General features: G+C 36.6%; 1 protein-coding gene across 2 annotated transcripts; it reads right to left on the bottom strand.

Annotated features, from left to right (window-relative positions):
* Positions 1-10,181: 10,181 nt before the first annotated feature.
* Positions 10,182-17,173, bottom strand: LOC113310273 (AMP deaminase-like). 2 transcript variants are annotated; one of them, XM_026558886.1, is made up of 20 exons: positions 16,563-17,173; positions 16,286-16,333; positions 15,915-16,081; positions 15,578-15,779; positions 15,117-15,295; positions 14,950-15,001; positions 14,714-14,841; positions 14,423-14,602; positions 14,200-14,267; positions 13,946-14,088; positions 13,767-13,828; positions 13,365-13,478; positions 12,768-12,908; positions 12,176-12,328; positions 11,947-12,000; positions 11,757-11,867; positions 11,206-11,379; positions 11,012-11,092; positions 10,789-10,887; positions 10,182-10,652 (listed from the first exon to the last, which is right to left on the bottom strand). In XM_026558886.1, the coding sequence occupies exons 1-20, from the start codon at positions 16,963-16,965 to the stop codon at positions 10,584-10,586; spliced, it is 2,628 nt and encodes an 875-aa protein (XP_026414671.1). In that variant the 5' UTR covers positions 16,966-17,173; the 3' UTR covers positions 10,182-10,583. The 2 variants fall into 2 exon arrangements, with proteins under 2 accessions (XP_026414671.1, XP_026414672.1); XM_026558887.1 differs by lacking the exon at positions 16,286-16,333 and having other exon boundaries at positions 16,563-17,172.
* Between the last annotated feature and the right edge of the window lie 356 nt (positions 17,174-17,529).

The following is a 17,529-nucleotide window of genomic DNA, read 5'->3' as shown; positions in this document are numbered from 1 at the left end:
GGTGTAAAAGGGATCGTAACTCAGGTGGACCAGTTTAATAAATTGTATGTCTAATGGTCATCGACTTCTCTTTCTCCAGATTCTTTATTCACTTGTTACTCATTACAGCGGGTTAGAAATTTTCTTCTCTCCAAGTTCTGAACTGTAGGTAATTCTAATAATCAATAGTAGGATCTTAAACATCTCCAATCCTCTGTATTTCTAAAAAGCCACGTAGTTACTTGATAATGGCGTACACCTGCAAGATTTCTCCAACCTCTGAGACAGAAGTACGAAATCGTCATAAGAAGAGGAGAAGAATCTTACTCGGTTTCAACTACCATTAGTTCAGATTATTCGGTTCTTGGCGATTGGGTGGCCAAGAATATCATCCAAAAGTTTGATGGTTCGAGGAAGAAGCAGAAAATTCCAGTGTCGTTAGGAGCAGAAGGTTATCCTATGGGAACCAATAACGGTCTGGTGAATGTTACGTTCATCATCTGAGTATTAATGGTGGTTCAGGGGAACCCTTTCCTGGGTTTTTTATTGATTTTCTTATGGATGAAAGACTAGAGATTTCATATCTGAATTCAACTGAGACAGATGGGTTGATTGAAAGATTGAAAGGGGGATATTCTCTTCGCACAGCAAGCATCAATGGTATTCCAAAGAAGCTTACGACGGAACTTCAGAGTGGGGTGGATAAACTTATTACAGATAATCTTCGATCAATAAAATCTCAAAGTAATAGGTGCACTGCAGAAACTCTCCCTGCAAACTATGTCTTGGTAAGTACTCTCAGGTCGTTCTTGTCCTCGATTTCGTGTCCGCCATGAAATAGTATGATCAATCAACGTAATCAGAAGGGAAGTTAGTAATGGTTAATTCTGAGTAGAATATGATTTAGGGTATATCCCGTTATAGTTTTACAAAGGGGTTCTGCAGATCAGTGATGAAATAATTAAGGGATTCTGATGTTGTGTTTATTCCAGTATGTTGGAGACACTGGTTGTCTATTTTTTTTTCTTTTTCTTTTCAGTAGTTGTTTTTGAGTGTTTTTGAACAAGCTGTGGCTTATGCCATGTTAATGGGATATCAAGTGCGTTGTGCTGCTGCTTATGGCCTTATGCGCGAGGAATGGGATTGATTTTTAAGCTGCAAAATAAAATAATGCAAATATAAATTGTGCCAGATTGTCAGACTCAGCTATGAGTAACCAACAAGAAGTACTCTGTCTTTGTATTTGAGTGGTGACTAAAAGTTCGGTACACAAATATTTTTGGAACGTAAGAAAGAATTTTTGATATGATATCATCATGAAGATATTCCATCGCCCCAAACAAGGCTTTGATTTTCTCTTCCTGAATTTCCAAAATCTCAAGAACGAAATCGATTAGTTTGTATTGCTTTCTTCTTGAATTATTTACTGTTTGATAAATTTCAAGACTTGCATATACGTGGTTTTTGTATATATATATATATATTATAAAAAGAAGTGGTGTGTAGCCTTACAAATCCGACCATCGATTTCGTAATCCCACGACTAGGATCGGTTCGTTATATGTTCTATATAGACGTCCGTCGGATTGTTGGGTTTCCTGATTTGACTATGCTTCCATAATAAGATGTCTTGACCATTATATATCGAGAAAAAAATACCACGTTAACTACGTTTCCTAATAAAAATATGGGAGAGGGATATATTCAAATTTCTTTATCTGACTACGTTTTGAGAGATACTTACGTTTTATCTACAAGGGAAAACAAAAAACAAAAAAGGAAACCAATGCAAAAAAATTCGCAAATTCTTTTTTTTTCAAAAAAATTGTAGACAGCCGTAGGACATTAGCACAATATCACAGTATCTATATATGTACTAGGTATCAAGTTAAACTAACTAAGTTATAGTAAGGTAAAGTAAGGAATTGGAGAAAGTTGTTGGGCAGGAAGCTTCACCCAGGTGCAACCTGGTGCTTCATTCTCTTCCTTTCGCAGCAAATTAAGACAAAACAAAAAGAAAATGTTACCAAATAGACACGAACTCAAAAACACGAATAACACCCCATGAAATCATCTCTTGCAAATTAAATACCCAATGACATAATTTAATTTGCAATTTAAAGAAATCATGAGGTGCAAGCATAAAACCTTGCCCAAAAACATAAAAAAATGAACATCCTAAAAGTTTGACTCGGTCAATCAGACCTTTGAGGATGCAAATGTACAAATTGCTGAATGGAGACAAAGTTGTACAGCAAAATGGACAAACAAACTCGGTGTAGTTTACTAATATTCTATGTACAATTTTAGAACCATGTATAGAGATATTAGATTCACGCATATTACAAATTAGCCTTGGGACAGATCCAAACATTGACTTTGGCCATTCTGCCGCTTGGACCGTTAGTTCGCGAAATGTACATCCGTCCGTTGTATATATGACGGGGATTTTATTATTTTGGACGTTCGGGATTGATGTCACGATATAAGAATATATGACTTTGAAGTAATAATAAGGCTGTTATAAAAAGAAGTGATGTCTGTCTTGGGTAATAGACGGTCCTGATTTTGGCAATCCGATGGCTGGGAAAGATAGTTGGCGAGATTTCTATCCATCCGTCCTTTTTAGACATATAATTTTGAGAGATATTTACGTCCGTCGGTTCGTGAGATGATCTTCTTTTAATATTTTGTTTTAGACGGCAGGGATTATGCCCCGGCCCGGTGCAAAACGAGACTCAACATTTCCTTATGTGACTCGAATCAACATTTCCTAATGCGTGTCGGTTTCCTTAAAAGTTTTCATGCACTAACTATAAATATCCTTTCTGATTTTACCAAAAAAAAAATTAATTTGAAGACTCTATAGATTTTACCTAATCACGACTAATTTTAATGCGGATATCATATTTGCCTTTAAATTTTCTAATCTACGGCCCCGGCCCCATCCGACTACTATGACCCGCCTAATTGAACACAGTATTGTGACCGTCTAACTAACACGATATAATATGATACGACCAACTAAATATCAAGACCATTGTGGTATTGACCGGACTAACAAAATATACTCCCGACTATTATAGATGGACTAAAATATGGGAAGACACTGGCCGACCGACCAAACAATAAACATAACTCTAAAAGGTTGAGCCTCGGCCGTAGGCCGGGGTGATACCTAGTATATATATATACTAGGTTGTGTCGCGTGCCGTTACGACACGGGCTTTGGGTTGTTAAAGTTGTTTCATTGTCAAATATAACTTCAAACATTTGCCGAATATACTTCTTGATGGATCCAAAAATACATATAGTTGGAAATGTTTTTTGATTGTATTTAGTTCATGTCATTGCTCAAAAAAAAAAATATCATACTTAAAATACACACTGACAGGGCCAACTCGAATATGTTAGAAGCCAACATTTGCCATGTTGAGAATAGCTGGTATGTCCTCTTGTGTACAATTAAAAGAACCTTCACTTTGCAACATGTGACGGAAAGCACCAATTACACACCCAAGGACTCGCCACCATGTGCCTCAAGTTCTGCTTGGATTTATTTATGAATTGGATGAAGCAGTCGGTATCAAGTCACTCGAGCATTAGCAGGATACTCATTTAAAGTGAGTGTAATGTCCATTACATTTCTGATCTGTAAATATACTAATAAGCCATAGTGATTCAGTGAAACCAAATAAGAAAGCTAACGGAATAGTCGAAGATGCTTAATGTATCATAAACATTGAAGTTTAAAACTTCTCATGGAAAAGGTAATACCCTAGCCAAACACCATGTAATGAGATAGGTACATATTTGCTTCTGAGTAGCATTGCATAAACTTTATATGGAAACAATACATACATATTGTTTGCAGGAATAGCATAAACATAGTTTGCAGTTAGTGAATTTAAACATGTGTACGTTTAATGGCTTTTTTTGTGGGGGTTTTGGTTCCTTCGGTTTTTTTTTTTTTTTTTTTTTTTTTTTTTTTTTTTTTTTTTTTTTGTATTTGTTTCGTTATTACTATTTTCTTGAGATAAGATGATTCTTATAGGTAGGTTAACTATTGTCGTTCGGATTATTATGGACACTTACCTGACGCCTGGAGTTTCAAAGGTATTCATTTGTCAAGAGTCTAAAGTTGAGGTGGATCTAGGCAATGTCAAGCATCCTGTGAAGGAAAATAGTTCAGGACTCTTAAACAATTCTATATGTGAAACAATCCAGTGACCCTATGTTCTCTTTAACAGGAAAAGTTGATCACTTAATGAGTTTACAGCTTCATCTTAGTTACATCTAATACTGGTTCTATAATCCTACTTAGTAGAATTCCCTTTTGGAGACACCAATTCAGTGTTACTGAGCTGACGGCGCCTTGGGCTATTTAACCACGAATAAAATCAAAATTTAGCAACAAAATTTAGATCCATCCAACAATTACTGCAGGACCTGCCATGTGATATATCCGACATCACTTTGTTGAGAAATCCAAATAATCAAAAGTATTACAAACAAAAAATGATGTGAACTTGCAGATCTGGTGTCATTATCTTTAATCAGCAACGTTCGGGCATCAACATCAGTAACTGCTCATTTCCCAAGAAGATATTTCTATCTAAAATATAAAGAGCCTTTCTAAGTTGCTAGGATATCTATAGCGTCAGATGAGATGAGCAGACAGTACACAAAAACATTGAAGTTTAAAACTGCTATAATAGAATGGAATAGGCAGTTGGGATTATGCATAAACACATAAATAAAGCAGTCCGTAAAATGCACATACGATGTCGGAAATTGTATTGCTTCAACTATTATGGAAATGATGATCATTGTAGTAACAATTCCACCCAAATTTTTCTAAGAGAGTTCCTAGTTTCTTACAGTGGGTGATGTTTCTTCCCATGTTACTGATAGAGCATCCTTTACGAATTCTTGTGCAAACATGCACAAAAGGTTAGATGTTTTTGCTATGCATTGCTGCAACTGCTAGTGAAGCATAAATAGTTATCACCAACTTTAAAATCCAAAACCCATTATTGTAGAAAAAAATGCAAGACCCTGTTTATGTAAAACAATCCATGACTAATTAGACCATTGACGTTAAACAGTTAGTCTACACAAAATATACAAATAGTGGATGTTAGGTTACCTTGGCAACTTTTGTGCTGCTGGGAATTATGTTGAATAAACTATAAAGCAGCTTCTCCACTTTCTAGTCCTTGCTGGATGGTCTATCAACAGCCTTCTGGGTGGCAGTGATGAAATGGGCGGCATGCCTAAGTCCTTCATTAATTCCGTTACTTGCCATTGATAACCTTGGCAAAAGGAGGAAGACAGTTTGCAGTGCAGTTGGCATTAAACACAGTTTCAATGTCTGATTTGAATTCTTTGTTGTTGACTCCCGCAACAAACATTGGTATTCGCCTGTACGGTATACCTATCATACGGAAAATATTGATCATTTCATGTGAAAACTATGCTAAATAAGCATGGGAATTTTACCAAATCAAACCTAAAGTGAGAAAAACACAAATAGAGTAAGAGTAACTTCCTGCATTAGTAAGGACGAAGAGATAAGAGTACACGGAGAAGAGCCATAATATTGCGTTTGAAAGTGGGGGAAAAATCAGGGGGATGAAAAAACTTGGAATTACAATGAACAAAAATAATAGTGAGACATAATCTTTTGGAGCCGTAAGGACAAAAGCCGATTCAACCAACAAAGACCAAAACATTACCAAGATTATAAAAAAACAAATGCCGACCAAAAATAATAGTGAGACGTTCACTACCTGAACGTAACGCCTGTGACATTGAATGGAAAAAAAATTGAAATGAATTTCAGAAGTAACGGAAGAAGAGTAATGGAAAGAGTAAGAAATGCGGGGAGTTCGAGAGGAGTGTGTAAATGTTGATAGGGTACATTTAGTCGGTGAATCGGGACCATGGTTTATGTGGCTAAAATGTGGATCTCCGTCCAACATGAGAAACCGGAGAGGACATTCCAAACACATAATATTGGCTTGATCTAGGCCGTTTTTTATATATCCAAAATGTGGAAAATGGTGGACGTGGAAAAACACCATTATCCCTTATAATATTGATATATATATATATATATATAAAGAGAGAGAAACTTTTTCCTGGTCCACAAGTTTTGAGGAATCCAAAAGGGTCAAGGTTGACCCATCTACAAGCTATGTTGGAAATCGATTAACACTATTGTTCCAATAAGAGCAATTCCATTGGAACCAACAAACAAGTATGTTAGTTGATTATACATCTATGATGGTGGGATGGCAAACCATTAAAATGGATGAACAAACCACTAAATCAAAGAGTTTGTTCATCACGTCTCAGATTGAATCGATCGACTCATTCTGAGACGGTCAGATCTACCTGCACCGAGTGGCTCACACGGAGCCGAGACTCAGTTCAAACAGAGACGAGCATCGTATCCTACAGAGTCGAACGTTCAGGCTGAGCCGACAACGACTAGTCCATCCAACGGCTATGAATCCCCTCCCTATAAATTCAGTTGATTTCAACTTCAAAATCACACCTTCTACACCTACAAATTTTCCATACTTCCACTTCAATCTTCATCATTTAATCTCAAAATCTTTCAATCTCAACAAATGTCTATTAGAGTTCGTGGTCCTAGGTTTTCTCTGGAAGAAGATTCGGCAATTTGCTGAGCTTATATTTTTTAAACAAGAAATAATATCCACAATGTTGTGAATTTGGCGCAAACGACTTTCTGACAACAAGTTTTTGCAGTGTTCATTGCAGAAACGGGGAACTTGAGAAACCGTGATGTTACTGGGTTTTCTGCTCGTTTTCAATCCATTAGTCATTCTGTCAACCAATTTCTAAGTATGGTAACGCAAGTTAACTGAAATAGGATTAACGGTGAAACTGAAGATGAATTGATCCAAAGAGTTGCAGCGATGTGGCAGAAAATTAACGGGAGACCTTTTAAGTTTGAGGGTTATTTCAATTTCCTTAGAGGAATTCACAGGTTCAACCCCTTCGGCCTTCTAGAATCTAGATGCTCCACAAGTCGCCCCACCAAGGAGGATGCTCGTTACCTTATTTTTATGATTTGGTGATTAAGCCTAATGTGACATTTAATGATTGCTAATGTTACACTAAGTAACGTTTAATGGAATCTAATGTTGTTTGATATAAACATAACATTGGTGCAAATACAAAGACATTTCCATCAACTAAGCTAATGCCAACATAACGGTGGATGAATAAATTCATACTCTTAATCAACCCACTCCAACTTAAAACACGAAGGACATTTCTAAAAGTGTTTTCCATATATGCCTTCTTCTGTAGATGTGTGAGCATTCACTAATCATTTATTTTGTAAACTCTACTTCTCCGCACTAGTGGTCGGGTTGTGGCTTCTTCAACATGAATTTACGCTTCATATTTTTCCACGATGATGCTTCTCCACAGTGGTCGGGTTGTGGCTTCTTCTACCTGGCATGAAGCTTCAAGTTTCTCCAAGATGATGCTACCTTTTCATCTTCTTGCTCCTTCATAACATCAACTAACATTCGTGGTTCTTCACAACAGTTAGGATCTTGACATTGCAAATACCTGAGATTTTCTGGTTGTGATTCAACGACCATTCTGTTAGATGAACAACCAACTTATGGACACTTAGAATACATCCAAGGACATTACATCAAACTATGGTCGTCCATGAAATATAATGAACAAACCTCTTTTGCTTCCATACTTTCAAATTGTTTTCCTTTGCTTTTAGAAATTATGGTCTTGGTTTAGATCGTTAGCGGTTGAGAATGTTCATGGTTGTGTTTGGAAAATATTGGTTACAATGTATGATTTATATAAGGAAGTGTATGACCGTTATAATGGAGTCGTCATCTCGTCTTACATTGGGCTGATCGCCTTGGTTGAGCCGGCAACGGCTAGTCACATCCAACAACTATTATTCCCCTCCTTATAAAATTCAAACGATTCCAACTCCAAAACCACACCTTCTCTATCTTTATATTTCATTCTTAAATTTTTATACCAAAAATTGTCAAAAAAATGCCTACTAGAATTTGTGGTCCTAAATTTACTAAAAAAGAGGATTTAGCTATATGCAAAGCCTATGTTTTTCATATGGTAGAAAATATCATACGCGATTAAGATATGTTAGACGTGTCTTTTTGGCAGAACATTTTCACAATGTTCATCTCAGAAACGGGGAACCCCGGAAACCGAGATGCTCGTGTTTGTATCTTCGTTTTCATTCAATTAATCGCGTTGTCACGACATTCCTGGATTAGGTACGGGAAATTGATCGAGAAAAATTCATCAGTGTAACTGAAGCTGAAGTGATCCAAACAGCTCTAGATAATAGGAAGGAAACTCACGGCAAACCTTTTCCTTACGAAGCTTGTTTCAACATTCTTAAAAATGGTCCATCTCAATCACATATGTACTGCACTCAAAGGGCTCTCCCTATCTTTACTATGGAAGAAGATGTTACTCTTGTTCGATATTGGATACATCGTATAACGAGAAGTATAAACAGTGACCATTTCTGGGAAAGAGTGTTGCAAAGGTTTGTAGCGCATAGAAATGAATATTTAAGAAACAACAAGAGGCTAGAACTAAGATTTGCGTTCATCGGTAAGGATGTCAAACGTTATAAAGAAATTTTATTGATGGTTCAACGTGATAATTCTGGATTCTCCAAGGAGGAAATGGTGAGTACTTTAATACCTTTGTGCTGATTGAGCAACCGCATCATAGTTTAATTAAAATCATATTGTTTAACTTGTTGTTTATCTGTTTTTCCGAAAACCGTGACTCAAGACGAGTTTATTGACAAAAACGGAAGAGAGTTTAAGCATTTTGAATGCTCGATGTTATTGTTGTCGTTATGAAATCAAGTTACTATATATATATATATAAATGTAACAAGTATCGTTTAATATAAAATGCAAGTCAATTTTTGCGGTCTAATATTTTCATTAATTAATATTACTGCTACTTCCTTTTACAAGATATAAGCTTGACAATAATAACAACTTAAATAATTAAGTCAATAAAAATCTAGTAAAATATTTGGCCTCCGGGTTTTCTTCATTTTACGTAACTTCTATTCAACACGGGAACTATTTTTCCTCTATTTTTAAATTTTAGGTTGTTAATTTTCAAAACTGGGGCTTTTCTTTGCTTTTTAACGGGATATTTTCATGGTTTAACTTCTAAAACTTGCACTGCTCTTTCCTTTTTACCATTTTCAGTTTTTTATAAATTACCACATATGTTTACAACAGCCTCAAGTTTTGCTTCACAGAAAAGACAAACTTCCTTATGAGAAATTTCAAGAGAAAGATTAGCAAAAAAAATTCAAAAAAAAGTTGAATTTTGGTGTGAGTTGTATGTTTAAATGAATTGAATATTTACAGGGAAAGAAATAGCCGTTAAGAAATCCGATCGTTGGCAGAGCAACAGGAGACCGGCTTATTTTGACTCGAAAAGCCTCTCCCCACCATCTAAACTCAGTTTGTTCATATACCTGGACAAGCATATCTCTCCATAGGAATTTGCTTCAAGGAAGTTGACTTTATTTGGTTTCGACTTGGACTTCTAATTCTAGACTTGCCCAGTGGAGTAATGAAAAAGAAAAATTCATTTGGACGAGTTGACTCGTGCATTCCAATCCTGCGTCATAGTGAACTTCTGAACACCCCTTCATTTCTTGGACCGATAGGCGAGTTGTTCTGTTTGCCACATTTCCACTATGACGCGACTTACCGGTGCCACAGTTGATATAGCTCAACTGCGTATAGGCTTCCGCCTTCCAGTAGAATGAACTCCATGCGCTCCCATTGTCGCTTTCTTGGGAAGCTAGTCAATCTTGTATAGGCTTCCGCCTTCCAGTAGAATGAACTCCATGCGTTCCCATTGTCGCTTTCTTGGGAAGCTAGTCAATCCAAGATGCACAAGGCGGGTCTACTGTTAGAAGCATTGCCATGACAAATTACAGTTTACTTGGCATGAGTCGTGTAGAACTTAGACATGCATAACATGCAACTTGGCGTTAAATAATGGGTTAGAACTCAATAGAACATATTGACCTTTCATCTTCTGGGTTTAATAGGAAATAAATGTCAGTAATTACGTCCTTACAAGTCTTCGAAACTAAAAACTGAGATGGCTAGTTCAGAAAAACTTGCAATTTCAATCATACTTTTTTTCATAAATTAAAAAAGTTCCTTCCCAAAAAATGTGAAGGAGTTCAGCGTGGTAATTTTTCAGATGACCCAATAGGGTTGTTTTGGCGAACTTACAACTCTTTATTTATAATGATTTATTCAAAACAAAAGGAAGATTAAAATTGTGACCCTGAAAGCTGGGTTCCAGAAGTCACACACTGGTCGCTTGTGTCCAGCGCCTGCTCTTTCTCCAAGTCGTCAGCAGGCAATGTCTGTCTTAGCTTCATCAGCTGCTAGCTCTTCGATGGGAATAACCTTTATAAATCGGGCCCTTTTCCCACTTCCTCGCACCTGACCTCTACAGGTAAGGGATTGAGATAAGAATAAAGCTGTCACATTTAAGTCCTTTCACTTTTCAACTTCTTCAGGGATCTTTGCTCTGCCTATATAAACCTGTTGCATCTCTTCTCTCCAGATCTACAATGCAATCATGGCATAACATTTAATTCTACAGACCAATGTTGAGATTTGAAAAAAAAATCTATTCCTCATGAAGACTCCAAATCCGACCAAAAATTCAAAGACTAACTACAATGAAACTTAGAGCACATACCGTATCCCGGAATTCTACACGGATATGAGGCACATTTGTCTTGTGAATATCATTGCCATCAGGGCCTCTCAAGTAGTATGACTTTCCAATCCAGTGAGACTGATCATAGAAAATTTTACAGTTCAGAGCAGATGGCGAGAAATTTGAGATAGTTATCATTACTATCCGACAAGTTCGGAGACTCTAGGACCTCTTCGAAAAATTTATTTTCTGGTTTACATACCTTGAGAGCATGTGAAAACCCTGATTGGTAAACTGAGTTGCGGGCAATTTCACACAGATCACATGCACTTAACTTCCACACCTGCAAAAAAATAAAGAAGAAAACAACTGAATAAGAAAAAGTAGGGAGCGAGAAAAATATTTAGGCCTTATAGAAAGCATTTGAAAAAGAAAAAGAAAGGGAGGAGCACTCACTGAAGCTGCTATACTGTATTCTTCCACTAATGGTTCTTTGGTTAAGTGGATTTGTAGAGGATCATCAGTTGAAAGAGAAACATTTAGGCCTCGAAGGAAAAACGTGGGGAAAGGGTTCCGGTGATAATCCAAAAATAAGGAGTTGTTGCTAAGTGGAGACATAGCCAATCCAACCTGTTCCCAAAACAGACATCTGAATAGCTAAGTATGTGGTTTCAGAAAGTTAAGTATCCAAAGAATAGTCCCGTTGCTTGATGTGGGGATGTGGGTCCAATCATGGTTTGACATGTGACATGTTGTTGGTCAAATATCATACGATATTTAAAATGAGTATATACTGCCCAAATTTCTAAATTTTCTTTTCTTAAAGAAAATCTATTATAAATATTGTCTGATTTGACTAACATATATACCACATGTCAAATCATGGTTGAACCTACATGCCCATCTGAATTACAACATCACATCAAAAATTTACTATCTGAACTGATACAAGACAACTTCAAAGATTAAATGTAAAACATACGTAAGAAACTATGTTGGCTGCTAACCTGTGCAAGGTAATATAAGTATTGAAGGACAGGAGATTTTCTCAAGTTGATTCCATGAGCAATATTGTGGCATGTAATAAAGGTTGCAGCAAGATGGTCAATATCCCCTGCCTGAAAGATAATAGACATCAGATACCAGCAACAGTGCAACACAATCACAACACTGCAGGAGGCGAGAACTATAGTTTACCTCGCCGCAGTGTGGACGAAATTTGATTGTTGTCATGCCCTTTGACTCGCGCAGCTGACAATATCAATACCAAAGTTAGGAATCAGATCCACTAGTGATGTGTAAAGTATCTCGAAGCAGAAAAAGTAACAACTTCACAATAGTTATAATAGCCATCACAGGTAGTCAGAACCTTGAATACCAATCATAAGCGATAAAAGTGAGGTTATTTGAGGGGTAAGCTAACCACCTTATTCAAAGTGTAGAGGTTTGCATAGCAGTAATAGATGTAGTATGAGAAAGCCGGATTAAAAACATTGGTCCATTCTTCAGGTGTAGGCATGTGTTTTGTTGGGCGTCTTTCAGGCTTACTTTCATCATCCACCAGATCTAATCCAACAACCTGCAAACCAAAAAGATTAAAGAATTCTCATTTTCATATTGAATGTTGGGCCTCGCAATTTCGTGGGCCCCTACAGATAAAACAGTGTGCAGTGTGACTGAGAGAAGCATAACTAAATGGTTTATTATGCTCAATCAAACTTGTCAATGTTGTCATACTTAATATAGGACTGACCAAAAAGATTAATGGAAAAAAAATTAAAAATGGATAAAAATAGAGCAACTGATAATCCATGTAGAAACGAGTCCACATTATTAATAAGACCCACTGATCATTTTTGCCCTTCAATAATCCCATTATCTTGTCGTGCCAGTAGGGTACAGCTTCTTCATTACAAAACAAATGTATTATCCCTTGACGTGCAGAATGTTGGGTAAACAAATGTATTAATACATAACCGGAGACAAATGAATAAAAAAGAAATAGGAGAATAGCGAACCTGTTTCAGGAAAACATGCAACTGAGGGTGTGAATCTGGATCAACTGTAACTTCAAATAGAGGGAGGAAAATGTTATCAAGCATATTCTGGAACGATTTCACGATTCCCATTTCTTTGTAGATATTGTACAGCCGTGGAAGCTGAAAAATAGGAAAGGAATTTTTAAATTACATCCAAAGCATCTAAATCAACAGTAGCTAAGATCAAGAAACTGCAGTAACATTTTAGCCAAAGCTCCATCTGAAAGGGTGCATGGCTGCTAATGTATTTTTAATCACCACAAGGATCTTTATGTAAAGCAACAATGAAGAACCTGAATTTGAAAATTATTCAATCCTATAAGTACCTCTAACAACAGAACTGTAAAATACACCAAAGATACTTAGAGAAAGACAATACGCTTCATTTAACTGGCACAGCGTAGCCACTATACCAAACTTAAACATTTAAATCAAAACTACGCGCTCATAGATTCTTATGGTAAACTAAGACGACACTGTGGTCAGTCTACAAGATTGATCTGGTGACCATGAAATAAAGCGTAGTAACATAAGTTTTCTATGGGAGATTTACTGAAGTCCAAATCAAAAAAGTACCTGAATCAACCAAACAACGTTTTCACTGTATAAATCATTATTGACTATCCAACTGGCAAGTTGATCCCACTCACTCTGCTTTCGGCCATATATTGATATTCTATATTCGGCCATCTGCAATCACAGTGTTTATCATTAGCTGTCCACAAAGAAGAAAGTAAAAATGTGAAGCAACACGAATATCTATTATGTAATTTCACATGGACATGGTGATACCACAGGTTTGAGTTATGTTTTGCAATTAACTCTTCAGATTTCACCGACACACAGCACCCAACATCTAAAACCATTATACAAGCAAATACAGACACAATCCAACTAAGCTTTCAAAATCTGGATAAAACTTGTCGAATTACATCCATATGAGTATACTAAGACTGTGCAGCATTATAGAAGAAGTACCTGGTATTTACTAGCACCCAGATCAGAAAACACTTGCTTTGTCAGCTCACCAAGGAAACGACCTGAAGGAAAAGAAGAATAAGAATATAATCAGCAACAAAAAGTGTTTGCAGAGAATACTAAGCGTAAATTGATTTCTCTATGAGAACTAACAATTTAAAGAAAGGAACATCTTATACCTTGGATAAGATTATCTTGCTTAAGGAAAATTTCCCTCAGTCTACTTTGACCACAGGGATTATACTTGAGATTGAACTTATCAAAACGATGAAAGGTACTTTTGTCTGCATGAACATCAAGCAGATCTACATTGAGATCATACCTGTCCAAATAAAACAAGTCATAAATCATCTTCCCCATCCAGATAACACATGTCAAAAATCATCTTACGGATCTCAGTTACTTAAAATGGATAACAAGAGAAATAGTTTACCCAGTCAAGTCCAGACTCTCAAACACTTCTCTCAATGTCAGATATGTTCCATCTCGGAATATAACAACCTGAGTAAAACAATGCCCACAAGTTCAGCCATTCGGCAAAATTAAAGTACAAGTCACAAGATTAGAATGTGAATCTGTTTTTCACGCTACAAGATCATATTCATGATGTATGGAAGCTTTTCTTACAATATATAAGCGACAGCTCAAATAGTTACCTCGTCTGGTTCTTTCCTCAATTTTGACTTTATAAACCTCAAAAGGTGTTTCTGGTTCATGCATGCTGAGTGATGGACATGGGTATCAACTTTCCTAACATTGTAAAAATCACGATGTGGAGCGCTTTTCTGAGCAAGGAATTCTCTATCCGCATTAAGCATCAAATGAAGATTGAATTTCTGAAAATGGAGTCATAGAACAGTGTAAAAAGCTTGATTATTACCTTATGCACAAGAATATACGGATTACAGAAAATTAATATCAAATAACAATAAGAATCAATGAAGTACTTGTTCTAGAAGATTCAGCCTGTGATGACATAAAGTTCGGACATTCCCAGCAGCAATAATTTTAAGGACGCGATGTAGATCAGTAAAGAAAGTTGTCGCATCAGCTACAGGAAAAAGTTCCTCTGTTGCTGAAACAAAAAAACAGCAAGCACATCATAAACACAATTATTTAGTGGGAAAGTGCTACACCACTAAATAAGCAGCCCAATCAAAAGCTACACCAGTTAACAACTTACAATCTTTATTAGCGTAGACATGAACAACACCATCCTCCATCTGAAAGTGATGCTGAAATTACCATGAAACATTTTAAGCGGATTACCAGTTTGATATAAGTTAGCAGGGAGAGAAAGAGAATGAAGCAAATGACTGATCAAACGAAAATATCGAGTAATAAACTCACATCAGTTTTCCCTTCTGGAGAATACGAAAATGGATTAGGATTAGGCTTTGGGGTACTAGGATCGGTGATGACTTCTTTCTCCCAAGGAGCAACTTCCTCCCTGAATAGATAACGTTCTCGCATTTCAAGGCATTGTTGAAGGACCTGGTACACTTCCACTTCGTCGGGAGACGGTACCTCTAATTACATAGGAACAAACCAATATATTTTACTCACAATATAAATATCTAAATCTTTTAATTTAGATCATATGGTTAAACGTTTTAATACTTTCCTTTCTATGCAAGGAGAATGAACCAATGAACTCAAACCCTTATCCAGTAAAAGAGTGTAACATACTGTGTGATGGAACCATATAGTAGAATGACAAAGATATCTATAACCACAAGACTCATAAATGATAACATATGAGGGAAATAATAAAAAGTATCATATACACATTAAACAAAACAGCGTATTACCATTTGGAGTGATTTTCAGCCGCATAAAACTTTCATGTTCTGGCTCTTTTCTAAGAATGTCCGCTGCTATTGGATCAGGCTGGACACCATGGAGATCGCCAGATACACTGTGAGAACGAATCATGCTGGCTGCAGGAATAGGATTTTGCTCCACAACGGCATTCATGTGATTAGGCACAGTTTGGAAAATGCTTTCTGCCCCCTGCCTCATCGAATTTTATAATTCATCAGACTCTACAGAAATTGGCTTGTGCATGGGTGAGTGTGCAGAGACTGCCAACAAGGATTTAACAAGGCAATGCCAAACTTGAGATAAGTATTTACAGGACAAACTTACAGCATCTCCATTAGCAAGCAAATAGCTAGAGTTAAGCTTAGAATTGTCAGTCAAATCCTCATCATCTGATCCCTCAACGCTCTCAAACGCACTAGCACTAGCAACGGGAGACTTAGGAGAAGCTGGTCGAACTGACTTTGTCGAATTTACCTTACCAAGAGGTTGTCCTGAAACAGTAGCAATACTAACTAAAAGTCAAAAGCCATAAGAGAACTAACCAGACGAAGAAGTAGCAGCTTCAAGCACACCACAATGGGATGGATAAATAAATTCCACCCCATGGAAAGATAAATTATCTGGTGACCTGGAAGAAATACTCCTTTCTTCAGAAATCTGTCTGCTATTCAGTCGATACCAGTTAATTTACTTACCACTTAATTCATACTTCAACCTAACTTTAAACATCTTGAACTCATGCGCTACAAGCAGATAAAAATCGCCAGCAACTTCAGGGCATCAATTTATAATAGAAACCAGAAAAATTACTCGTAACTAAGTTCTATTATAAAAAATAAAATAAAAAACAAACGTCAAAATTGAGATTAAAACTACTAAAAATCAATCTGAAATCAACTAATTCAAAATCTTCAAATTGACAAATCGAAAAGATTTAAAACTCACAACTCTGCTAGTAAATCGAACATATACCTTCAGGAAGTTTCCGTAATCTGGACAAACCCGGAGGAATCCGATCATCAATCATATCTAACCGACCACCATTAACAAGCTTCTCATCTCCACCGCCGTTAATCTTAGTAACATCGGGTAAAGAATTAGAAACACGGCGATAATAACCAATTAATCCACCTCCTTTCCGCCGATTCTTTCTTTTCTCGACATACTTTTTATTATTAAACCGCTTTTCATCCTCAAGAACATTCTTCTCATCTTCTTCATCATCAGTAACACCATTTTCTCTGTCTTTTTCAACTGATTTAGCAAACTCGAGTAATTGATTTAGGGTTTTCCGGTGCATATAATAAGCGGAAACAGCAACAAATGATGCACCAACTAAAGCCGCCATGGCCATATGTAATGCATAAGCCTCCATTTTTATTTTTGATTTCGGGGAAATAATTGAGGGTGAAAGAGAGAGGGATTTTTGGTTATTTATAGGAGAACTAGAGAGAGTGGAGGAGGAGAATATGTAGTGTCATATTCTTCTGTTGCTGCTGCTGCAGAAATTGATGGTGGGAAAATCCGAAAATGCTATCCTTCTTTCTTTTCGCAGCAATAACACCGCCCACTTTCCTTCTTGCTTTTTCTTCGTGTATGTGTTATTGGGAAGTCAAGATTTAGGATGACCTGTTGCGACTTTGTTGGACTTTCAATTGTCAAAAGGAGAAAGGACAAAGTTCCCATTCATTATTTTAGTCAGATGTGTCAGACCATTCACTTTCTCGTTTTCTATTTTCTTGATATCTGACTCGAAATTCCTTGTTTATCATTTTTTTTTGTGTCTGACTCGAGCTTTTATACGTCTGATTCAGATCAGTCGGTTTGGACGAGTCAGTTCAGCTAGGAAAAAACAAACATTGTTTTTTTTTGTTTTTATTTTTACTCAAAAGGCAGTGCATTAAGAAAAAGTAGCTAGACCACCAAGATGGTGGCAGGC

The sequence above is a fragment of the Papaver somniferum genome, chromosome 9, assembly GCF_003573695.1.
Source record: "Papaver somniferum cultivar HN1 chromosome 9, ASM357369v1, whole genome shotgun sequence".
NCBI lineage: Eukaryota > Viridiplantae > Streptophyta > Magnoliopsida > Ranunculales > Papaveraceae > Papaver > Papaver somniferum.
Note: the sequence above shows the minus strand (reverse complement) of the source record. Positions and strands in the feature narration are given on the sequence as shown.

What these genes read in the sequence shown, in the direction of transcription:
- LOC113310273 (XM_026558886.1), bottom strand. Translation starts at nt 16,965, where the DNA reads ATGGAGGCTTATGCATTACATATGGCCATGGCGGCTTTAGTTGGTGCA. An exon ending in GCTGAAAATCACTCCAAATG is followed by an intron (nt 15,296 to 15,577) that starts GTAATACGCTGT and finishes CTATGTAATTAG; the next exon opens with AGGTACCGTCTCCCGACGAA. An exon ending in CTCCAGAAGGGAAAACTGAT is followed by an intron (nt 15,002 to 15,116) that starts GTGAGTTTATTA and finishes TGGTAATTTCAG; the next exon opens with CATCACTTTCAGATGGAGGA.